Source organism: Phyllobates terribilis, unplaced genomic scaffold (assembly GCF_046119375.1).
Source record: "Phyllobates terribilis strain yellow unplaced genomic scaffold, ASM4611937v1 Scaffold_3__8_contigs__length_932513732, whole genome shotgun sequence".
Classification (NCBI taxonomy): Eukaryota; Metazoa; Chordata; class Amphibia; order Anura; family Dendrobatidae; genus Phyllobates; species Phyllobates terribilis.
In genome coordinates this window covers 547,853,179-547,877,909 of record NW_027362763.1, presented here as the reverse complement: position 1 = coordinate 547,877,909, position 24,731 = coordinate 547,853,179, and the positions used below count along the sequence as shown (strand labels likewise).

The 24,731-nt window shown below is 44.8% G+C and overlaps 1 protein-coding gene across 5 annotated transcripts in view; it reads right to left on the bottom strand.

Annotated features, from left to right (window-relative positions):
- The window catches only part of SYTL3 (synaptotagmin like 3), a 250,595-nt gene that overhangs the window by 76,644 nt on the left and 149,220 nt on the right, over positions 1-24,731 (bottom strand). For all 5 annotated transcript variants that reach the window (XM_073671356.1, XM_073671357.1, XM_073671358.1 and 2 more), the window contains 3 exons: positions 6,393-6,444; positions 3,062-3,128; positions 1,181-1,253 (listed from right to left, as the gene is read on the bottom strand). In XM_073671356.1, coding sequence (XP_073527457.1) covers positions 1,181-1,253; positions 3,062-3,128; positions 6,393-6,444 — 192 coding nt within the window. The remainder of the gene's footprint in view (positions 1-1,180; positions 1,254-3,061; positions 3,129-6,392; positions 6,445-24,731) is intronic.

The following is a 24,731-nucleotide window of genomic DNA, read 5'->3' as shown; positions in this document are numbered from 1 at the left end:
CCTGTTCGTCCCGCCTCTCTGGGGGCCGTATTCCCAGACCCGCTCCTGTGTCCCGCTCCTGTGTCGGTCTCGTCCGTACACTCAGTTCCAGTCTGTACTCTCTCCTATCTTTCATCTGTCTTTTCTCTATGTCCGTTCCTTTCCTTTTTCTGCAGAGTCTGAACTCGTACCTAACTCCTGCCTGTTGTCTCTGTACTCCCGTTTGTGAGTTTGTGGTCCACTCGCTACTTCACTGCAAGTACCCTGTGGGTGTCTGGCTCTGCCTTTCCCTTCCTGTCTGTTCCGTGTGAACAGAGCCCTGTCCCCCCTACTCAGCCTTGCCTGCTCTGACTCCTTTGCTCACTGCTCCGGCGGTTCTAGCCTGCTCTGACTCCTTTGCTCACCGCTCCGGCGGTTCTAGCCTGCTCTGACTCCTTTGCTCACCGCTCCGGCGGTTCTAGCCTGCTCTGACTCCTTTGCTCGCTGCTCCGGCAGTCTCGCTCAGCTCTTACCCTTTGCTCACCGCTCCTGGCGGCCTTGTCCTGCTCTACTCTTGCTCACCGCTCCAGGCGGTTTTGTCCTGCCCTGTTCTCGCTCACCTCTCTGGGCGGCCTCACTCTGCTGTGTTTGTCCGCCACATCTGTGGTTCTGTTCCTGAGTCCCAGTGTGTACTGGGTCCTATCCCGCCAGTGTTCCTACCTGCTAGTGCCTCCCTGTCTGCACTCTAGCTGTGCTTGCCTGTACCCCTCTGCCTGTATTGTTCCTGAGTCCCAGTGTGTACTGGGTCCTATCCCGCCTGTGTTCCTACCTGCTAGTGCCTCCCTGTCTGCACTCTAGCTGTGCTTGCCTGTACCCCCCTGCCTGCATACCCGCCTGCCTGCATACCAGTCGTGCCTGCCTATACCCACCAGTCTGTGCGCCAGCCTAACCAGCCTGTTCCTGTATTCCCCTGTGTGGGTCAACAGCCGTGTCCGGGGTCTGTCCTGAAGTAGCACCTGGTCCCTCTGCTCGGTTCCTCCTTGGTGCACTGGCGTCGTATGCCGTCGTGCGACCCTGGTCGGATCGGGTGAATACCTAGTTACGCCCCTCCAGGCATTCACTCTCCAGCACGGTCCAGTGGAACCACACGCACACGCCGCTCAGCCCGGGCGTGTGCATTACAATAGGAAACCTACTATTTTTAATACATTCTCATACTTACTCTTAACTTGGGTTGTGAGAGAAAGGAAGATATTTTCCACAGATTTATTAAAACCTTTTGCTTTGATGAGCTCCTGTAAAACAGAACGAACACAAAAGAAAATGTCAAATTTTCAATCAAATTTTCTATTCAATTTTCACAAATCCATGTTATTAAATTTCGGCCAACAATGCTCAAATATCTAATAAATGCATAAATGCCATTGCAGGTCACATTACTGAAGGTATAATGAACACCATAGGTCTTCCATCCTACATAGTTATTTGTGGCTTTTTATTTCATGCAATTTCATGGTATTTTTATATACACACGATTTTTGTATGCCTATTCGAAAAAAAAGTTTCTAGACTCTTAGTGGCTAAAAATACAAACAAAAAAACTACACACCAAACATGCAGCAAGCAATAATAAGGTTTGTTTTTTATTTTTATTTTCCCTCCTATAAAGCTGTGTGACAGCTGTTTTTTGCATGAAGAGCTGTTGCTTTTATTGGCACAATTCTGGAATACATTTGCCTTTTTACGAGGGTTAGTCTGAAATCCTTGCACGCAATCACAACAGAACTGATATAATATGTTCAAACCTGCACAGCAGTGACTGGGGAGACAGCGACCTCATACGGAAAGTACTAATAACACAGTGCAGCCATCGGACGTTTTTATATAACTGGACTGCGGTAAATTTTTGACTCACCCTCGAATTTGCTTTTTGTTTTATTCTTTTTTAGGACACAAGGTGACAAAAAAACAGCAATTCTGGCATTTAAAAATCTTGTGTTTACCAGACAGGACATACATGTATAATTTTTGCAAATAAAATAAGGTAAAGGGTGGTCTTTAATTATTTCTTACATTTTTTACATTTTTATAATAGTTTTTTTTTACATTGTTCAGGTCCCCTACAAACCATCATTATGGGAACTTAAAGTTGCACAAGCAAGTCTTAATAAGAGAACAAAGATGACATACATGGGAGCCTTCAGTACGTCCCACCTCTGTACAGTCACTTTGATGCTGTAGTCGCTAATGTCTTCATCAATTAAAAGGTTAAACTGAAGCAAATGGAGCTGCCTCTGATCGCTGCAGTCACAGCAGGTGCCAACTGTGTATCACAACCATGTCAATACACTGCTCCTGACGTGACATACTGTACATGAACAGCACATGTCAGGAAGGGTTTAAAGAGTCTGTACAGTATCAGGAAAATATACCTTCCGTCACTCAGTAACAGCACCACACCTGTACATAGGTTGTGTCTGGTATTGCAGCTCTGCAATAGGGTTGAGCAGAAAAACTATTCACAAGCTATGGGTAAAAGAAATATAATTTAAATAGGTATGGTTTGGAGCAAAATAAAAACTTTGCAATGGGGATAGTGCCTGGCATTTTATTGGCATTACAGATAACTGAAGTTATATCAGAGAGCTGTTCCGATTTCAAGTAATTTAACTTGAAAACATTTTGTCGCCGCCAAGAATAGTGGGATAAACGCTATTTTTGTAGATTATTCACTACTCTAAAATTGGCCATACACTTTCATTAGCTATTGGTCGAATTCTCATTCTGCCGACTGCTATTCCTAAGAATTCCCTATATCTAGTGAATGCAAGTTGGGTTTGCCTGAGCACACTGTACATGTCCGACAACGGCTTATCTCCCTTGAGAAGAAAGGATACGGCAGGTTGAATTTCAACTTGCCCAAAGGTTTCATACACATTAGATGGTTGGCGGATCCTATCATAATCGTCAGGTTTGGCCGAATGCGTATGGCCACCTTAAAGTGATTTGCAGAAATATGTCTGTGGTGTGTTGCGGTTTATGCTGTAAATACACAATACTAAATCACTGACAACAATAAAATGGGTGAAATCTTGTACATTACCCCCGAGTTATACATAGGAGTTACTTCAGAGAAAGGAGGAGGAGTAGGTGGAACAACGGAGATCTTGCTAAAACATGAAAGGACACAGAGAATGCAACAATTTAGAAATATAGATATACTGCATAATGGAGCAAAACAAAACACAATTGTTCTATAGCATACCAGAAGAAACACTGCAAAGAAAAGTACATTATTATACTGAAGAGGCTGCGTTTATTGTCGTTAGCAGACAATGACATGACTGGAAATGATGAAGGTAATGAAGAACTGAACAACGTTTGGGCTCTTCATTATTGAAATCATGTTTGGTGACTGATTTCTCACTTGTGATGCGCGAGCATGCTTGTTACTTGAGATTTACGAGCATGCTCGGGTATTTTCCGAGTATCTTCAGCGTGCTCGGGTGTTACAGTTAGGTCCATATATATTTGGACAGAGACAACATTTTTCTAATTTTGGTTCTAGACATTACCACAATGAATTTTACACAAAACAATTCAGATGCAGTTGAAGTTCAGACTTTCAGCTTTCATTTGAGGGTATCCACATTAAAATTGGATGAAGGGTTTAGGAGTTTCAGCTCCTTGACATGTGCCACCCTGTTTTTAAAGGGACCAAAAGTAATTGGACAATTGACTCCAAGGCTATTTCATGGACAGGTGTGGGCAATCCCTTTGTTATGTCATTCTCAATTAAGCAGATAAAAGACCTAGAGTTGATTTGAGGTGTGGTGCTTGCATTTGGAAGTTTTTGCTGTGAAGTAAACATGCGGTCAAAGGAGCTCTCCATGCAGGTGAAACAAGCCATCCTTAAGCTGCAAAAACAGAAAAAAACCATCCGAGAAATTGCTACAATATTAGGAGTGGCAAAATCTACAGTTTGGTACATCCTGAGAAAGAAAGAAAGCACTGGTGAGCTCATCAATGCAAAAAGACCTGGGCGCCCACGGAAGACAACGGTGGTGGATGATCGCAGAATAATCTCCATGGTGAAGAGAAACCCCTTCACAACAGCCAACCAAGTGAACAACACTCTCCAGGAGGTAGGCGTATCAATATCCAAATCTACCATAAAGAGAAGACTGCATGGAAGTAAATACAGAAGGTTCACTGCACGGTGCAAGCCACTCATAAGCATCAAGAATAAAAAGGCTAGACTGGACTTTGCTAAAAAACATCTAAAAAAGCCAGCACAGATCTGGAAGAACATTCTTTGGACAGATGAAACCAAGATCAACCTCTACCAGAATGATGGAAAGAGAAAAGTATGGCGAAGGCGTGGTACAGCTCATGATCCAAAGCATACCACATCATCTGTAAAACACGGCGGAGGCAGTGTGATGGCTTGGGCATGCATGGCTGCCAGTGGCACTGGGTCACTAGTGTTTATTGATGATGTGACACAGGACAGAAGCAGCCGAATGAATTCTAATGTATTCAGAGCCATACTGTGTGCTCAGATCCAGCCAAATGCAGCCAAACTGATTGGTCGTCGTTTCATACTACAGATGGACAATGATCCAAAACATAAAGCCAAAGCAACACAGGAGTTTATTAAAGCAAAGAAGTGGAATATTCTTGAATGGCCAAGTCAGTCACCTGATCTCAACCCAATTGAGCAAGCATTTCGCTTGTTAAAGACTAAACTTCAGACAGAAAGGCCCACAAACAAACAGCAACTGAAAACCACGCAGTGAAGGCCTGGCAGAGCATCAAAAAGGAGGAAACACAGCGTCTGGTGATGTCCATGAGTTCAAGACTTCAGGCAGTCATTGCCAACAAAAGGTTTTCAACCAAGTACTAGAAATGAACATTTTATTTACAATTATTAAATCTGTCCAATTACTTTTGGTCCCTTTAAAAACAAGGTGGCACATGTTAAGGAGTTGAAACTCCTAAACCCTTCATCCAATTTTAATGTGGATACCCTCAAATGAAAGCTGAAAGTCTGAACTTCAACTGCATCTGAATTGTTTTGTTTAAAATTCATTGTGGTAATGTCTAGAACCAAAATTAGAAAAATGTTGTCTCTGTCCAAATATATATGGACCTGTAATGAACTTCAGTATTGGACATTTTTGTCATAATTTATGCCACTTTTGTGGTGTCAATTCTGATGAATTTGTCAGTCATATTTAGCCACATCCCTTCCCAGCTAAGCTTTACTTACATTTGTTGTTTGCTCAAGTTGGTGATGGGGGCCGGGACAAGAATAAAAATGACAAAAGACAACTTTTTTGCTCAACTATGAGTTGCACAAAAAGTTTTACGCCAGTATTCTGGTGAAAATTATTTGATGAATCTGTGTGCCTATTCATGAATGAGCTTAGAGCTGCTTGCAGAGCTGTGTTTTGAGTGATTGGTAGGGGTCTCAAAACACAGACACACACAGATAGGCAGCATGTTAAAAGAGTACTTTAACCAGTCTGTAGCTGCCTTTTGTATTTAAGAAAACAATGGGCCACAGGTTGGTAATTTTACTAAATAACACCTATTAAAAAATACTGCCAATTGTTCTCAGTGGTCCTCTAAACTTCCAGATTGTGGGTTCCTGGAATGCAGAGCAAAATCCCACAATTCTCCGCAGTCCACCTCACATTGAAAGAGTGAAATCTTGCACTATGAACTTAGCCACCTCTGCAGCATCCTTTGCTGAACAGTTACCATACAGTTACTGCTCTAATGATGTTATTGCACGCCAATTGCTGAAAAAATATGTAACTGGTCTAGTTCAAAGCACGAGATCTAGCGACAACATGCGAGATCTTGCACTTTCACTGTGAGGGGGACCATGGAGGGTTGCAGGATGCCCATCTGCATACCAGGATCCTACAAACCAGAAGCTTGGTTATGAGTTTTGCTAGAAAGTTGGGTCCTTGAGGGGGGATTAGGGACAGTTGGCAGCATTTTATTTAATTTCCCCATGGCTTTTTGAATGAAAAGGGCAGCCTCACACTAGTGATATGATATACCGGCTTGAAGTTTATCTATTACATTTAAATGATGTGCAAATAGCCTCTTCAAAAAACAGGACAGGAACTCTAGTGCCACCTATTGATGTAGCAATCCTAAAAGTCAATATCGACCCTTTAGTGAGCCTTGCCACAGAAAAAACAGACACTACATTTGCAGACATATGTTTTGGTTTTTTTTTCCCCTCCTCAGTGCAAATCAGGAGATCTGATTTGGCTAGGGGAGAGGTCTCTGCTATGGGGTCTAAGAGGGAAGATTTCTCTTTGAGGAAAATGCCAAGACATCATAAGGAGACTAAAGGGCCAATGTTCCTCTTGGAATTTAAATGATGGCTACTCTTTAATGTTTTAATTACTTACCTCATTTTTTGATACGATTTCAACAGCTTTGCACCAACTGTGTCATGTTTTCCTGTAAGATACATAATATTACATTATATTTAAGTTATATAGAATTATTTGATACAATAGTATGCTGTACTCTGAAAAAAAAAGTTAAAGTATAATTCATCCTTTCTACCAAATGTTACAAACTTGTGGGACTCAAAAATGTATTTCTTTTAAAAGTCAGGATCTGTTATAAAAGAATAATAAAAGGTATACGTATCAACTCCAAACCCCGACGGTCCAGCACAGACCTCTCCGGTAGTCTCTTTTAAGACAGGAAGTGATCATATCCCGTTCTAGCCAATCACAGGCCTCACGTGACTGAAGGATGACACATCATCATTTCCCTCTCTGGCGTAGACCATGTACAATGAAGTGATGGCTTTAGAGATTCGCTTCTATTTATTATTTTATACTATGCAAATGCAAAATACATAGAAAGTGGAGTTTTATTAGGTCGGCAAGAGCTTGTTTTTAAGGGAGTATTAGGCTAGAATTTTACTTGAATTGTTTGTGCCAGGCATAAGAGAAAGATATAAACAAAAAACAGCCACATCTCCCATCTCCTGTATTCACTCCTGTATTTGGTTCAAAGAATTGACACAATTTTCATCTTGGCCAGTTGACCATCTAATGTACAAGGTAGATCCTTGTTCGTATAAATGATCGTTCACACAATTGTTCATTTCATCTCCAGTCATAAAGGGATGTGCCACAGACCAACGATAATTTTTATAACAGCACAAAAGATGTGATCAAATCTCCAACAAAGGTTTTGCCATTTAATCGCTAGACAGGTTTACACTGGACAATGACCAGTATGTATCAGTATGCTATCAGTTTTATTTTTCAATGACATTATATTTCATGGGGCTACTCACATGTCAGATTTTTTTGCTGAGCGGTGCTCTGCATAAAGAATTGAGACATACTATTCTGATCTGCTTTGCTTAACCCCTTCACAGCATTTGATGTACAGTTATGTCATATGTCATGTCTCTGCCTTTGATGTGGGCTAGCACGCTGAACCTAGATATTTCTTGGCAGATGATGGCTGATTTATTCAGCCATCATCTGCCTTTAACAGCCACGCGTGGAGAAGAGCTCCACCTACGGCTATTAATCTGTTAAATACCACTGTTAAACTCTGACAGTGGCATTTAACACGCGCTGACAAGGGGACGCATCATTACATGTGCCCATCACGAACCCATGATGTGATCATGGGGTGCTGATGGTTTGCCATGGCAACCAGAGGTCAGCTGAAGACCTTTGTGCTTGTCATTATGTTACTCCTGTGAAAGACAGCAATTATCTAGCGTTCATAGGCGATCGTGATTTTCGCTATACATACTGTAGCAGTATTTCAGGTCCCCTAAGGAGACTATTAAATACAGTAAAAATTTAAAAAAATGTTTTTAAAAATATGAAAAAAAACCCCACAAAAGTTCAAATCACCCCCATTTTGCACCATTAACCCCTTCATGACATATGACGTATAGATACATCATATGTCATGTCTCCTCATTAGATGCGGGCTCCAGCGCTGAGCCTATATCTTTTCAGGCACAGCCACTATCCACCCGCCACTGTTAACATATTAAATGCAGCTGTCAATTTCTGACAGCGGCATTTAACATGCCGGTGCTGGAAACGCGTCATAATTACCTCCCATCGACGCCCCTGTCACATGATAGCAGGGCACTGATGGGTTGGCATTACAACCTGGGGTCTGCAGGAGGTCAGCACTCATAGCATATGATCAATTCTGCTACACATTGCAGGGCTTAAGCCCTGCTTTGTGTAACAAAAGCAATTGGATGATCACAGCTTCAAGTCTCCTAAGAAGACTATTGAAGCAAGTGAAAAGTAAAAAAATATATATTTTTAAAAATATTAAACAAATTTAAAAATATAAAAGTTCAAATCACCCCCCTTTTGCCGTATTCAAAATTAAACAATAAGAATAAATCAAAAATACACATTTAATCAACAATACAATATTTGGTATTGCCACGTTCAGAAACGCCCCATCTATCAAACTATAAAAATAATTAATCCAATCGGTAAATGGCATAATGAGAAAAAAAATCAAAACGTTAGAATTACGTTTTTTTGGTCACCGCAACATTGCATTAAAATGCAATAATGGGTGATCTAAACATCATATCTAACCCCAAAATGGTATCTGCTCTTATGGCAGGTCACTTTGCCTTCACTGACCTGCCTCCTATTTTACCTAGCCCCACACTACTAGATGCATTATGTAAAATAGGAGGCAGGTCAGTGAAGGCACAGTGAGCTGTCATAAGAGCACACAGATGACTATGTAGAGCACCAGATAGAGCCCACTCCACAGGCCGCTCCAGAGCACGAGCATATCATTATCTCCAAACTGAAAGTAAAGATTACACTAGAACCACAGGACAGATTTCATCAACCAAGGCATCATTTTAATCAGTGTAATGTCACCCACCTGACAGTGTATGTAGTTTACTGAGCACAATCCTGCTGACAGGTGCGCTTTAAAACTTTGGAACATTTTGTACCAGATTTATTTTTACCACACAAATTTTATTTTATTCCCACTATAAGAAGACAGTCAGTATACAGGCCTGCAAAACAGTCATAGCTGCTGGCTAATAGAGAAAGTTGACAGCAATGCTCAGCAAGCCATATACAGTAAGTAGCAATGAGATGGAGCTAAAGTCAGAATCACTAGGCAGGAACACTACGGGATCAGGCAGAGAGGAGAGACAGACAAATAAACAAACAATAAAAAGTCAAGTACTTATATAACGGCATTAGGAGGGTTGATCCTACTGACAGATTCCTTATGAGTATTTTGGTCATGGGAAGGTGAATAAAATTATACTTGATATCTGCGATCTGATGTCTTATTCCTGAGAAATCCATGTTTTATTACATGTAAATGAGCTGTTCAAGGATATGGGCCGGACACTGATCTGTATGAGAATCTGCCTCCAGAGATTATTTTACATGAAGGGCAGTTACCAGTGTGATGTGTAATGGTTACCAGTGTGATGGCTGCTCTCTGCTCTCCTGATCTCACTGCAGAGCTATGTGCGATCATAGCTGTCACAATCTGCAGGTGTCCTCTCAGTACTTCAGCTTCCATCTCATAGTCAGACAGTGTGTTGCAATACAGTTGCAATACAGGAGAGTTGTGAGAGCTGCAGCTGCTAACCTGTTTGTTATGAGACAGTGATCGGCTCTACTGTTCTAACTTAATAACATGTCTCACACTGGTAACACCCCCTTTCATTTAATATAATCTCTGGGGTGGATTCTCAGTGAGATCTATGTCCATCCCATAGTCCTGAACAGCTCATTTACATATAAAGGAAATTTGAATTTCTCTGGAATAAGACATTGGATGGCAAATATAAAGGCATTACTTTATTCAGCTGTCTAAGACCTACATGCCCATATAGACGTCTTAGAAGAGTTGATCCTACTGACAGATTCACTTTAACAGCATCCAATGGGATAATGGAAAAAAAAACCAAGGAACACAAGCCATGTCAGAACACTAAGAATGAATCCAATAAAACGGACCAGAAGAATACATTGCAATAACAGGCAAGAGCAGTATGACACCGGAGGACGTAAATGGAGCAAAGACCCATCTTTGCAATGGTTCCACTAAGTGGCCATAGCCATTAGCCAGTCAGCACTATCTAAAATACATTCTATGTAGTTAAATAAAACTAAATAGGTGGGCATTAATCACATTTCCAAGCAGAAGACACATCAGGAAGTTTGAGCATTGTGCTTACTGCTCAGCTGAAAGGGAAATCATTCCCGTAGCAGAAGCCTATGGGCCCAAACAGAAATGATGCCATTTCTGCCTTTCCCAATGTCATTGCCACCTATAGGCCCATAACAGCAGCACCCAACAGCAGAGGCAGACTGTGCTGGAATGGGGTCAGTTGAGTATGTTATAGTATATTCCATTTTATGAAGCGTCTCCAAGCTCTTACAACAAAATGTATCACAAAACTGGTCAAAAAATCAGACAGCTTTTAGGAACATAGTGAATGAGGCACTGTAGGGACCCCTGACTAAATACGAATCAAAATTTTTTTGAACTTGTACTGCACCTGAGAACGACAGTTTATAGGATGGTAACATCAACGTGTGAGCCACTCGGCTCTGAGAAAAGTAAGACTGACTTTAGCGTTTAGTGGTGTAGCGTTCAGGTACTTGAGTGGTGAGTATGGAGAGCACTGAAGAGGTTAATTAGAGTGCCACAGACTGTGATGCCTCTCCGCCTCCCTTTCCTGCTTCTAATGGCCACTTTCCTCTTTTATTGGCTCAGTAGCATGGCCAATAGTTTTGGTTCTGCTCTCTTGGTTTATAGTTTCCGGAAATCCAGAATCCATCCTCTTCCCAACCCCCTCATTCAAAGCTTTCTACAATTTTGACAGGATTGCCATCTAATTTATCCATGCAATCTATTAGTGATGCAGATCCTAGGGTCCAGCATATGTGATCCTCGGTGCACATTCACCTTCTCAATCTGTGTCTCTTGTGCGGCACGGCACAGCCGTCGTTGTTCTAGTAATAGGAGCACGAGGTGCTCAAAACGTACTTCGAGGGTGTGTGCGTCAACAAGAAGAACTAAACACATCCACTCACACAGCATATTTGAATCTACATATCCACAAATGCCTGGAATCCACATAGATAGTTCAAAAGTTCAATACACATATATAATAAGATCATATGAAAAAATGTGTGTATGTACGAAGCCTCTCTAGTAACGTAAAAATATCACCACAAAAACGGCAGTAAATTATTACACTTCATCTTTATTGAAAAAATTTATTAAAAACAACACACAGTTGTTGTTACCATAAGAAATCCCGGAATAAGGCTGCGGAACCCGAAACGTAAGTAGGGTATTTAACACCTCCTGGCCCACAGCAGGTATAGTGTGCACTGGTGATCTGTGTATGTTGTCCCCTCTATCAGGGGCTGTTTCTGTGTTTTCACATGTATAGTATTGTGGCCCATTTTAAAGGGGCCTAACAAGGTTGTGAGCCACTGTGGGGACAATATGGGTTACTTATGGCAATTTTGGCAAGGTTATACTCCCATATGTATAGCATTAGGGCCTAAATTCAATGGGCTTTTTTATATTGTGAGTTACTGCTGGGATAATATGGGGTAATTATGCTTATGTGGGTCATGGTGCCATTTGGTGGTTTCTCCCATTTTTTTAACTGTGTTTTGTTTTTAATTAATTTTTTCAATAAAGATGAAGTGTAATAATTTACTGCAGTGTTTGTGGTGATATTTTGATGTTACTAGAGAGGGTTCGTACATACACACATTTTTTCATATGATCTTGTCAACAAGAAGAAGCAGACCCTCATGTTCCTCTGATCATAGTCATAGATCCAGGGCTTCGATATGGTGCTTCCCCTCCTCATCATCAGAGGGGTTGTCGAGCACCTCGAGGGTCTTCGGGCAGTCTGTCAATACGGCTTACTGAAAGGCGGGAACCGACATCTCATTACAGGGCTGCAAAATCAGGCGACTTCCTACGCAGCCAGAGGTGGATATTCTGCTCCAGTTCTATCGTCATCGACAGTTGAACCTCAATACATTGGGGCATGGAATGGGTATTTCTGGTTCATCATTAATCCATGCCCTTAAGGCATTAGCAGATCATTTTTCCGCTCAGGTTCCTCCCCCTTCCCAATCAAATATATTAGACAATATTAAATTTAAGCCTATTATTCACAAAGATTCTTATTTTTGCGGGGTCATCCCTTTAGGCATCCATGTAAACAAAGTCACAAGGCAAAAAATTTGGGACAACTCATATGTGGACATTTGGTCATTGATATCGGTTGACCAACATACCATAGATAAAGAGCAAAAACCGACAACTAATACGACCTATTTCAGGAAGCCTCAGGTTGCCAAGACAATTAAGAATTGGCTCCAGGTAGTGTCACGGGTCAGAGACATCCCAAGAGATTCTCAGAGCCCTTTGTTTATCAAGACCTCATTTACAGCTCTAACAAATATCATGGCGGATTTCCGGGTTGGCGTTTTGACGAAGATTTCTGTAGTTGCCTTTCCCTACAACCTGACCTTGGTTGTGGTGTTAGGGCTACTGATATTTGGCTAACACTGATTATGTCCCAAAAAACAAAATCCCTTTTTCAGTCTGGCCACTGCCTCAGGAATCCCACTGGTTCAGGAGACAGTGGCCGTCCGTCGACCCGGCTCATGTTGGTTATTCAACAAAAGCCACTGTCGATTCTATGGCCTTTGCAAATATAAACACGACTGCTCCTCTTGCGACGGTGCCCATTCAGCCAACAGATGTCCTCGCCCAACTTCAAAGTTACATACAAAACCCTCCACCCAGGGTGAGTCGAGATGGGGCCATGGTTAGACCTAGTGGCCTGGCTGATCAGATTTAGCTTCTCTTTTGGTTTCTTCATTCCTTTCATATTTTCTAGTTCATAATATTGTGGTAAAACGGCTTGCTCGGCTGTGTGCGGAGGTAGACAAGGAACACTGTCTCTTTAAATTTTCAAGTTGATTTATTAAAACATCATATACCAACCTGGAGTCCATAAGGTAAACAACACAGCCCATTCGGCATAACGGCAAAATAAAAAACAAAGATGTAGCACAGTCTGTATATCAGCCATTCAGGGTTAGCCACACACGGTTCAGAACAACACATGCAAACTCCTCTCTGGAGCAAGCCTCCCCAGATACTGAACATGACCTGAGTCAAAAGGCTGGCTCTTTATAGCCCTAAATAACACCCCACCCCACCCTGGGGTGGAGATATGGTGGATGGCCTCCTGCCCGCACTTTAGCCATCCACCTGTAAAGCATGCCATTTTATTTATGGCTGCTTAACCCTCTCTGCACCTACTATGCAGGATAAAACTTCCATGTTTTACATAACTGAAGCTAACAGACTCAGTGAAACATATCTCCCCTCCAGTATTCTGCCAATGACTTTGTCACAATATTTTGCCCAAAATCTAAATTCTGTTAGAGTTCACCCCGAGGCCTTAAAAGTTAAAATATCCAAAGAGGTCTCCCTGGGCAGAATGGACATCTTTGATTCCCTCCTCCTTTGCAAATTTGGGGGTTTCACACCTCGGAGTAGTTCCCAAAAACGAGTCTGGAAAATTCTGTCTAATACACCATTTATACCATCCCAAAGGGGTTTCTGTCAATGACGGCATTTCCTCTGAGGATGCTTCTGTGTCTTACGTCTCTTTTGACAGGGCAGTCGACTTTGCTCGTGAGGTGGGGCCCAGAGCACTGATTGCAAAATCTGACATTGAATTAGGATTTTGACTCCTCCTGGTTCACTCAGACTGTTATCATCTGTTGGGTTGTTTTTTCGAAGGAAATTACTATTACAACTCTTACCTCACCATGGGCTGCTCCATGTCATTCCATTACTTCAAGCTATTTAGTTCATTCTTTGAATGGGTGGTACAATATGAAGCTCGGTCCAGGAGAGTTACACACCTGGATGAATTCCTTTTCATCGGTCAGGCTGCATTGGAGGAATGTCAACAACTACTAGACACACTTAAAACCTTGATGCAAAAATTTGGTGTTCCCTTGTCTAATGATAAAACCAAAGGACCCATGTGCATAGCATCCTTTTTGGGCATCAAAATTGACACACCATGCATGATTTTTAGCCTCCTTCTGGATGAATTCCACAAGCTTCAATACTTAATTGATGGTTTTTGTTCCATTAAAAAAGTCACCCTTTGACAAATGCAGTCCCTGCAGGGTCTATAAGCTTTTGCTCATAGAATTATACCCATGGGCAGGGCCTTTTATAGGCGTCTGTCATGGTCCACCAGGGGAGCTAATCGGCCTGATCATAGAGCTAGAATCACTCGCCCTCCTGAGGAGGACTTCCGTATTTGGAGGCAAGTCCTATCTACATTTAATGGTCATACTTGTTACCTGGGTCCCAAGGTGTCCAGCCAGGATATTAAATGATTTATTAATTTGGCTGGTCATGTGGGTTTTGGTGCCACATACGCATCGGAATTGTGCCACGATTTATGTTCCCAGTCATGGAAGTTTTCTGTAATCTGTAAAACTATTACTCTCTTCAAACTGTCCCCCATCGTTGCAGCCATAGACATCTGGAGAGAGGAATTTTCTAATAACAAAATCTGTTTTTGGACAGATAACCTACATGTAGTTGACTCGCCCCCTGGGCCGTGGGGTACCCGGAACCGGGCTTCTGTACGATGCTGGTGGTAGTAGTGGCAACCCGATCCCGTGGCTCAGGGTGGTCAGACCAGATTGTGGCAGTCTATCAATCAGTGCTTTAAATGTCCGACTACGCCACCCGTGGATTGCGGTCAGGGATAACCGCCGCTGCAAGGCAGACCGCTGAGGCTGGTGTTGGTGTGCAGCACAGGGGTAGGATGACTCCCCACGGGAAGAGTGTAGCCTCAGGGCAGTGTAGGTGGATGCGGGGGGTGATGGTGCCGGCGTAGAAGAAATCACACAGAGTTCAATGATGCAGTCCAGGGTCTTTTACTCACAGTTGTAATCCAAGTCACTTCTGTCAGCAAGGACTGCCCGAGCCGTGCTGCGTCCACCAGGTGAGGAGCTCGGTCAACCCCCAGGCAATTCAGGAGTATGGCACAGGAACCCCTTCTGTCCTTTCTCTGGCCTCTCGTGCCCCACCAGTGTCCTGACTTCTGTCCGGCTACCGCGGACCGTGTCGGGTAAGCGTTGGCCTTCACTTTCCGCTATCCTATATGGTGCCTTCCTAGCAGGTTTAGCGGGGGGTCGCACCAATAAATGGTCACAACCTCCGGTTCTTGGCTGAGGGTAGATTCGCCTCCACCAACTTAGGGATCCGGTACCATTCCACAGTCTGACCCTTTCACACGGTATAATGGGGTATGCAACGGTTGCTGACCGTTCTGCACTCTTAGGGTCCCTTCTGCCTTCTTGTTTCTGGAGCCCTTCCACTCCTCTGTCTCTTCTCCTTCCTTCCTTCACCTTCTCCTCTTCTCTCTGGCCCCGGCCTTCTCTCTAGGCCTGCCTCGTGTAGCTGAGCTCAGGCTGAGCCGCGGCTCCTTGTCATCTCTCTTTCCCTTCTGCTTTGACTGAACTACTCTCTGACTTAAGATGGCTCCCACCTTTTATCTGCTTCTCTGTGTCTGAGCTCAGGTGACCTGCACCCAATGAGCTCCTTCCTGTGCTCCAGAAACTGACCCCTTTCTGCTCCTACACCACTGGGTTCTCTTCCCCCCTCCCCACTCCAGCCAGGGACATGGTCAGTTGTGCTCGCAGCTGGGAGCACCGTCGAGCTGTCCCCCGGAAATGGGGTGTGTGTGTGTGCAGCTAACTGAGCCCTGGTCCACACTCCATCCTTACCTGGGAGTGGAATATCACACCTCTGGATGAGGTGCAATACCCCTGTAGCAACCGAACCCTCGGGGTGCTACATAGTCCATTGCATTAACCACCTGTGCTCAGCATCTTTGCAGGTCTTAAGTCTTCTATGCCACCTAGTTCTTCGTTGCCTTGAAAATAACTTTTATTTTAAGGCTCGCCATGTTCCCGGAGTTAAAAATTCCATTGTTAATTATCGTTCCCATTTTCTGGAATTCCGGCTACTTTTAACAACAGTCAACTCAGTGGGTTGTCAATGCCCTAAGGTTATGTGGGACATAGGGGAAACCAGTTAATGTCACTACTGAGAGCTTCAGTTTACCCTTCAACTTGACAGTTATACGGTAAGACATGGGACCATTGGAAGAAATTTGTGGGCAACAGTTAAGTTGGGGACAATGATGGAACACGTTTTGAGTTCACCCTACAATACCTCCATGACCTATGCAGCCTAGGTTTCTCAGCTTTTGTAGCCAAAAAACACCTGACCGGTATTTTATTTCATTTTAAATTATTAGGATGGCCAGATGTCACCAAGTTGTTTATAGTCCATCAGGCTATAAAAGGTTGGCTTAGAGCGCGGACCTGCTCTGATAATATCAGACCGATTTCATAGCCATTACTTTTACAGCTTATTGATAGTTACAAACTAGTTTGTTCACCCCCTTTCGAATCAGCTTTGCTTTCAGCTTCGTTTAGCCTTTTATTTTTTGATGCCTTTCGCATTAGCGAACCATTACCACCATCCAAAACAAAAGCTGGAGGTTTTCAATATAACGATTTTTGTCTCACAGAATCCTGAATTTGTATTCATAAATCCAAAACTAACCAATCAGCCTTTACCCAACAACATGCTATGCTTGCCCGATTGAGCACTTATCGCACTTCCTAACATTACGAAAGCATGGCCTCTCCCTCTTAGTTCACAAGGAAGGTTCTCTTCTCAATAGATTTCAGTTTCAATCCCTTTTTAGCCGCTGTCTTGTTGCTACCGGGTCTGAACCACAATTTTTTGGTACTCATCTCTTTAGAATTGGAGCTGCTACTGAAGCTGCCAGGGCAGGACTCCCAGATTCAGACATTCAAAGTATTTGACGTTGGCGCTCTTCCTGTTTTGCTAGATACACTTGCCCAAATCTATTGCATAGTTAAATAAATTATATATACAGTACAGACCAAAAGTTTGGACACACCTTCTCATTTAAAGATTTTTCTGTATTTTCATGACTATGAAAATTGTACATTCACACTGAAGGCATCAAAACTATGAATTAACACATGTAGAATTATATACTTAACAAAAAAGTATGAAACAACTGAAAATATATCTTATATTCTAGGTTCTTCAAAGTAGCCACCTTTTGCTTTGATGACTGCTTTGCATACTCTTGGCATTCTCTTGATGAGCTTCAAGAGGTAGTCACCGGAAATGGTTTTCACTTCACAGGTGTGCCCTGTCAGGTTTAAAAAGTGGGATTTCCTGCCTTAAAAATGGGGTTGGGACCATCAGTTGTGTTGTGCAGAAGTTTCGTGGATACACAGCTGATAGTCCTACTGAATAGACTGTTAGAATTTGTATTGTGGCAAGAAAAAAGCAGCTAAGTAAAGAAAAACGAGTGGCCATCATTACTAGTGTTGAGCCACCCCCGTAGTGTTCGAGTTCGGTTCGGTTCGTCGAACACCCGTGTGTTCGCCGAACTGTTCGTCGAACTGTTCGTCGAACACCTTCGAACACCGTTAAAACCAATGGCAGGCAAACAAAAACACATAGAAACACATAGAAAACACCTTCAAAGGTGTCCAAAAGCTGACAAACTGCTCAGAATACATAACTAACACATGGAAAAGTGACAAGTACATATAGTCATGCGAAAATAAAAGAGGTGGAGGAGTAAAAGGAGGGGGAGACACAGATATAGGCATGTCATGCCCTTCTAAAATCCAAAAAGTGAGAAGCCGACACGGCCAGTCCGCTCCTGCCCGTGCCACCTCCGTGTCGCCGGGTTTGTGCCAGAGCCGCGGTGAACCCTGACGGCCAGCCCCCCTCTCCCAATACTGGTGCCTGTCCGCTGGTGGGTCGAGCGAGCCCCCCTGTGGTGGAGGCAGCTCTAAGCTTTTTAATTTAAATTGTCTCTCTAATTTGAATGAATACACTTTAAATCCATTTACAAGGATCTATTGGAGGGCAAGTCTCATGCCAGCAGCCGCGGTAATTCCAGCTCCAGTAGCGTCCACTAAAGCTGCTGCAGTTAAAAAGCTTTTATAAGGATCGAGCTCGGCTGTCCACCGCAAGGCATCCTACTGCCAGTCCCAGCCCCTATGCCTTGGGGTGCCTCCTGATGCTCTTCACTAAGTATCCCATGGTCCCGAAGCATTTCCTTTGAAAAAATTAAGTGTCTAAACTACAGGTGGTGCAGCTTGCTTAACAGCCGGGATAATCCGCTCACTAGCAGACACTGCTACTAGGCACAAAGTATTTCCTGGGCTAGATGCAGTTAAAAATTTGTAATTAGATACTCTCGTTGGATGCTGAGAAAGCATTCCATAGAGTCTCCTGGCACGCCATATATGATTCTCTTAAAAAGCTTGGGGTAGGGGTCTAGGGGACCCTTTTATAGCCAAAATCACGGCCCTGTATCACAATACGTCACCTAGGCTGAAGATAAATGGAACTGTAGCACCCTGAGGGCTCGGTTGCTACAGACGTATTGCACCTCACCCAGAGGTGTGATATCTCACTCTCAGGTAAGGATGGAGTGTGGATCAGGACCCGACACCTGCATGCATTACACCACATTGCCGTGGGGCAGGGCGACCAATATGCCCCTGAGATGGGCACGACAGTCCCTGTCCCTGGCTGGAGTGGGGGGAGGGAACACTGAGGAAGGGGAACCCTGTAGTGCAGGAGCAGGGAGGAAGCAGTTCCTGGGTGCATTGAGAAGGGAGTATAAAAGGTGGGCACCATCTTAGTTCAGTGCAGAGAAGTCTGAGCAGAAGTGGCAGGGAGCAGGGGCTCTGCATGAGCTCTGCTCCGGAGGCGGGCCTAGTAACAGAGGCCCAGGCCTGGAAGAGGGAGAAGGAAGGAAGAGGAGCGGAGAAGGCTCCAGGAACGAGGAATGAAGGGATCCCAGGGGTGCGGACGGGCGAGTCGCCACCGCACGCCCGAATCCACCTGCGTGGAGGGGTCAGGCCAAAGGGGGAGACCGGTCCCCGAACTAGTGGAGGCAGGAAACGACCCTCAGCTAGAAACCGGAGGCTCTGACATTTTATGTGGCGCAGCCCCTCGCTACACCCGCTAGGAAGGCACCACATAGGGTCAGGGAAACTGGCGCCAAGTTTACCAAGAGGAGGCCCGAGGCAGCCGGACAGAAGTGTTGGTAAGAAAGGCCAGACAAAGGACACACAAAGGGGGTCCTGTGAAGTGCTCCAAAGTTATCTGGGAGTTGTCTGAGCCCCTCACCTGGTGAGCACAGTACGACGTGGGCAGCCGTTACCTGCAGACGTGGTCTGGATAATAAGAACTGTGAGTAAAGGCCCTGAACTGCATCACTGACTCCATGTCGTTACTGCTGCTGCCCTGCACCATCACCCCCATCCTATGCATACACTGCCCTGAGGCTATACTCCTCCCGTGGGGAGTTATGCTACGCTCTGCTGCACCCACAACACCAGCCTCAGTGGTCTGCCCTGTAGCGGCGGTTCACTCTGACCGCAATCCACGGGTGGCGTAGTCGGACATTTAAACATGAAAACCACATAAATAGTTCCGCCACTGGTTTGACCGCCCTGAGCCACGGAACTGGGTCGCCGCCACGAAGACTACAACCACCAGCATCCACCAAAAAGGGTCCGGCTCCGGGTGTCCCAAGGCCCAGGGGGTGCGTCAGAACATTTTCATCACCTTTCACAATCACCAATGGGACAAGGCAGTGATGTCCTCTGTCCCCTCTCTTATACATCCTAGTGATGGAGCACCTGCTCTCATCAATTCGCCATAACCCCAATATTAGGTGGATTGAGGTGGGAGGCACCGAGTACAAGTGCTCTCTATTTGCTGATGATGTCCTAGTATATATCACTCAATCACATATATCCATCCATGCTGTTATGGCTGAAATAGATCACTTTGTTACATGGTAAAATTTTAAAATCAATGCAGCGAAGTCTGAGGCCCTCGATGTCTCCCTCCCCAAATCCATATAGGATTCCATCCAGTCCAACTTTCCCTTTGCCTGGCCCTCACAGGGTATCAAATACTTAGGAATTCCTATTCATAGAGACCTCTCCCATCTATGTTATCTTAATTTTGGGCCCTTTATTGAACAACTCCATACAGACCACGGTTGGCAAGTTAGAACTGTAAGATTCACTACGTGAACCACTGGTGTTTTGTGGAAAAGCACATGTACACTGCGTTCCAAATTATTATACAAAAAGTGTTTAGGAGTGATAAGGGAAGAATTTGTTTGTTTGTCAGTTAAACTCATTGATGGTGATGTGTGTCAAGGCTCTTTATATCACTGTAAGCAATTGCAGACACCTGTGCTAATTAGTTTGGCAGGTGTGTCCAATGAAAGGCAAGACTACTTAAGAAGGCTCTCTCACATTATTAAGCAGCCTACATTTTCTGCCAAAATGGGAAAGAAAAAGGATGTGTCGGCTGCTGAGAAGCAACAAATTGTGGAGTGTTTAGGTCAAGGCATGACTACAATCAACATTGTGCGATGATCAGGATGAAGTGTCTTGGCAATCAAGAAGTATGTAGCTGATTCACAGTACACACGTGTGCGTGCTGATAAGGGCAAATTGAGGACTCTTTCCTACAGGCAATTACGTCAGGTTGAAAGAGCAGCGGCAAAAAAGCCTTGTCATAGCAGCAGACAAGTTTTTGAAGCTGCTTGTGCCTCCAACGTCCCCCGAACAACAAGATGCAGGGACCTTCAGAGGTTTGCAGCTGTGCATGCGCCATCCTGTCGACCTCCTCTATCCACTTCACACAAGCAGAAACGGCTCCAGTGGGCCAAACATTACATGAAGACTGATTTCAAAACTGTTTTGTTCACGGATGAGTGCCGTGCAGCGCTCGATGGTCCAGATGGATGGAGTGGAGGATGGCTGGTTGATGGACACCCCACGCAAACACGGCTACAGCGCCAACAAGGAGGAGGTGGAGTAATGTTTTGGGCTGGAATCATGGGGAGAGAGATTGTCGGCCCCTTTAGGATCCCTGAAGGCGCTAAAGATGAACTCCATAATGTATGTGGATTTTCTCAAACAGCACTTCCTGCCATGGTTCAAGAAGAAGAACCGTGTATTTCACAGCAAGATCATTTTTCTGCATGATAATGCACCATCTCATGCTGCACATAAAACATCTGCATCTCTGGCTGATATGGGCATAAAAGGGGACAAACTTATGGTGTGACCCCCATGCTCCCCTGACCTCTACCCCATTCAGAACCTTTGGAGCATCATTAAAAGGAGTGTCTATGATGGCGGGAGGCAGTTCACATCTAAGCAACAGCTCTGGGAGGGTATTCTGTCCTCATGCAAAACAATTGAAGCAGAAACCATCCAAAACCTGACAAATTCAATGGACGAGAGAGTTCAGAAGCTCCTTTCGAACAAGGGGTCCTATGTGAAAATGTAACATCACCTAGAATAAAGTTTTGAGTTGAAAACTGTTTGATTTCAGTTTCTAACAACCTGCTAATGCTTATAATTTCAAAAATGACCATTTTTTTGGTCTTTATTAAAATGAAAAGGTTGATCGAAAAGTTTGGGGGATCTAAGAGTGTGGCAACCCAGTAGTCATGATTACTTCGAATTCTGACAATATGAGGGTCATGCTGCAGGTAGTGCAGCAAGAAGGCACTTATGTGCCTTGCGCATCTCGGAGCCCCAAAATTATTTTCCGGGCTAGATGCAGCTAAAAATTATTTTTAATTTTAAATCTGGTGAAGCTTTAGTATAGATGGCCTAATAGGATCAGTGCTGCACACTGCTACAAAGCCCAAATTATTTTCCAGTCAAGATACAGATAAACATGATTAGTAATTTGAAAGCTTAAAACGGTTGGTAGGGTGATTTTAACCAATCATCAAGCTTTTACTCTCCCCAGGATGACACAGGGGTAGAAAAGTCGTTTCGGATCCATGATTTGTTCATCTTTATGAACGTGAGTCTGTCTACATTATCAGTGGAGAGCCACGTGCGCTTATCTGTCAGCACACCACCAGCAGCGCTGAACACACGTTCAGACAGAACGCTGGCTGCGGGGCATGACAAGATCTCCAAGGCGTAAGTGTCTAGCTCCGGCCATTTATCCAGATTGGAAGCCCAAAAAGAGCAAGGGTCCAGTGACACAGTCGTGGCTTCAATGTTTACTTGGAGATACTCCTGTACCATCGTCTCTAGGCGTTGACTATGTGTCAGACTTCTTGTCTCCTGTGGCCTTGCAAAGGATGGGCTAAAAAAGTGGTGAAATGATTCCGCAAAATTGATGTTACCAGCAGATACTGTGGTTCTGTTACGGTTTGAGTGCTGAACACTTGACGGTCCCACGGTTGGCAAGTTGGAACTGTGAGATTCACTACGTGCACCACTGGTATTTTGTGGAAAAGCACATGTAAGATTCTGCAACAGTCTCTGCTGATACTCCTGCATGCGTGCATCCCTTTCTATGGCAGGAATAATTTCTGCAAATTTACTTTTGTACCGGGGATCTAACAGTGTGGCAACCCAGTAGTCAGGATTATTTCTAATTCTCACAATTCGAGGGTCATGTTGCAGGTAGTGCAGCAAGAAGGCACTCATGTGTGTTGCGCATCCAGGAGCACCAAGTCCCTGTTGTGTTGGTGGCGAGGTAACAATCATGCTTCCTTCCTCTGTCCTCTCCCCCCAACCTCGCACAACAGAAATGTGATCAAGGTCTCCCTCATCTGATGAGTCTTCCATCAGTTCGTCCTCCACTTCTTCCTGGGCTCCTGCACCTTCCTCACTAGTTTGGCTGCTACCATGCGCCCTGGTAAAACCATCTCCCCCACCCTCACATGCCTGCCGCCTTGGTGCTGCCGACCGTCTGGACCTTGCAGATGTTAGCCCTTCCGCATACAACTCCTCCTCCTCTACTTCCTCTACCTCCTCTTGTGCCACCACCTGACTCCGAATTCTGTTTAACATGTGCTCCAGCATGTAAATCACCGGAATAGTCATGCTGATAATGGCATCGTCAGCACTAAACATCTTCGTCGCCATTTCAAAACTGTGCAGAAGGGTGCATAGGTCCCTGATCTGAGACCACTCCTCCAGCGTGATTTGCCCCACCTCTGAATCTCGTTGGCCCAGGCTATACGTCAGAACGTATTGCACCAGGGCTTGTCGGTGCTGCCACAGTCGCTGCAACATGTGCAGAGTTGAATTCCACCGGGTAGGCACATCGCATTTTAGCCGGTGAAGTGGCAGGCCCAACGACTTCTGTAGAGATGTAAGTCGCTGAGCTGCGGGATGCGAACGGCGGAAGTGAGCACACAGCGACCGTGCCCTCTGCAGAAGGCCATCTAGTCTGGGATAGTGGGCTAAAAATTGCTGGACAACCAGGTTCAACACGTGAGCCATGTAAGGCACGTGTGTGACATTGCCCCGGCGAAGGGCCGCACCCAGGTTTGCAGCATTGTCGCACACGGCCTTCCCTGGTTTCAGGTCCAGTGGAGACAACCATTCATGAAATTGGTTCTCCAGAGCTGACCACAACTCCTCAGCTGTGTGACTCACATTTCCCAGACATTTCAATGTAAAAACCGCCTGATGACGTTGAGCCCTACTGCCAGCATAGTAAGGAGGTGTGCAGGATCCCTTCTGCGCAGTTAGAAAGCTTGTGGCATGACCAGACAGGCTTTGGGTGCAGGTGGAAGACCGAGAGGAGGTTGAGGAGGCAGAAGCAGTGGAGGAACTTTGACATAAAGAGGATTGACGCACAACTCGTGGGGACGGCAAGACTTGGACAGCAGCCCCTTGTCCTGCTGTCACCATAGTTACCCAGTGCCCAGTCAGCGACATGTAACGCCCCTGTCCATGCCTACTCGTCCAAGTGTCTGTGGTGAAATGCACCCTGTCACACACAGAGTTTCTCAAAGAAGCGGTGATGTTGTGTGCGACATGCTGGTGGAGCGCAGGCACACCTTTCTTTGAGAAGTAGTGCCGACTGGGCATCTGGTACTGGGGCACTGCGACGGACATAAGGTCTCGAAAATCCTCTGTGTCCACCAGGCGGAAAGGCAGCATTTCTGTAGCCAAGAGCTTGCAGATGGTGAAATTCAACCTCTTAGCTTTCTCATGGCTAGGAGGAAATGGTCTTTTACTTGTCCACATCTGAGGGACCGAGGGCTGGCTATTGTGCTTAGACGGGGTTGATAAGGGTGTCCCCGGCAAACTGCCGGTCTGTGAGGAAGATGCAGGCGGACATGTTAGGTTGCCTTGATCCAAAGGTGGTGCTATCGATGTCGGACAGCGCTCAACACCAGCTGGTGTTACCACCTCCAAAGAAAATGATGACCTGCCAATCACGCTGGCTGTTGCGGGTAAAGAGGTGGCAGGTCTGCGCCCCAAAACAGGTGTGACTGCTGTCCCCCCAGTCACAGAGGATGAAGAGGCCGCGGATGCACAAGATATGGCAGACGGTGATTGGCCCGGCCGGCTAGGCCGCATTGTAGCACAATGACCTCCCCTCTGCAACTTATGCTTCATGTCCATGTGCCGGTTCATGCATGAAGTACTCAAACTATGTATTTTTTGGCCTCTACTTAGCTTTTGCTGACAAATGTTACAGATAACACGAGTTGGGTCATCTTTATCGATCTGAAA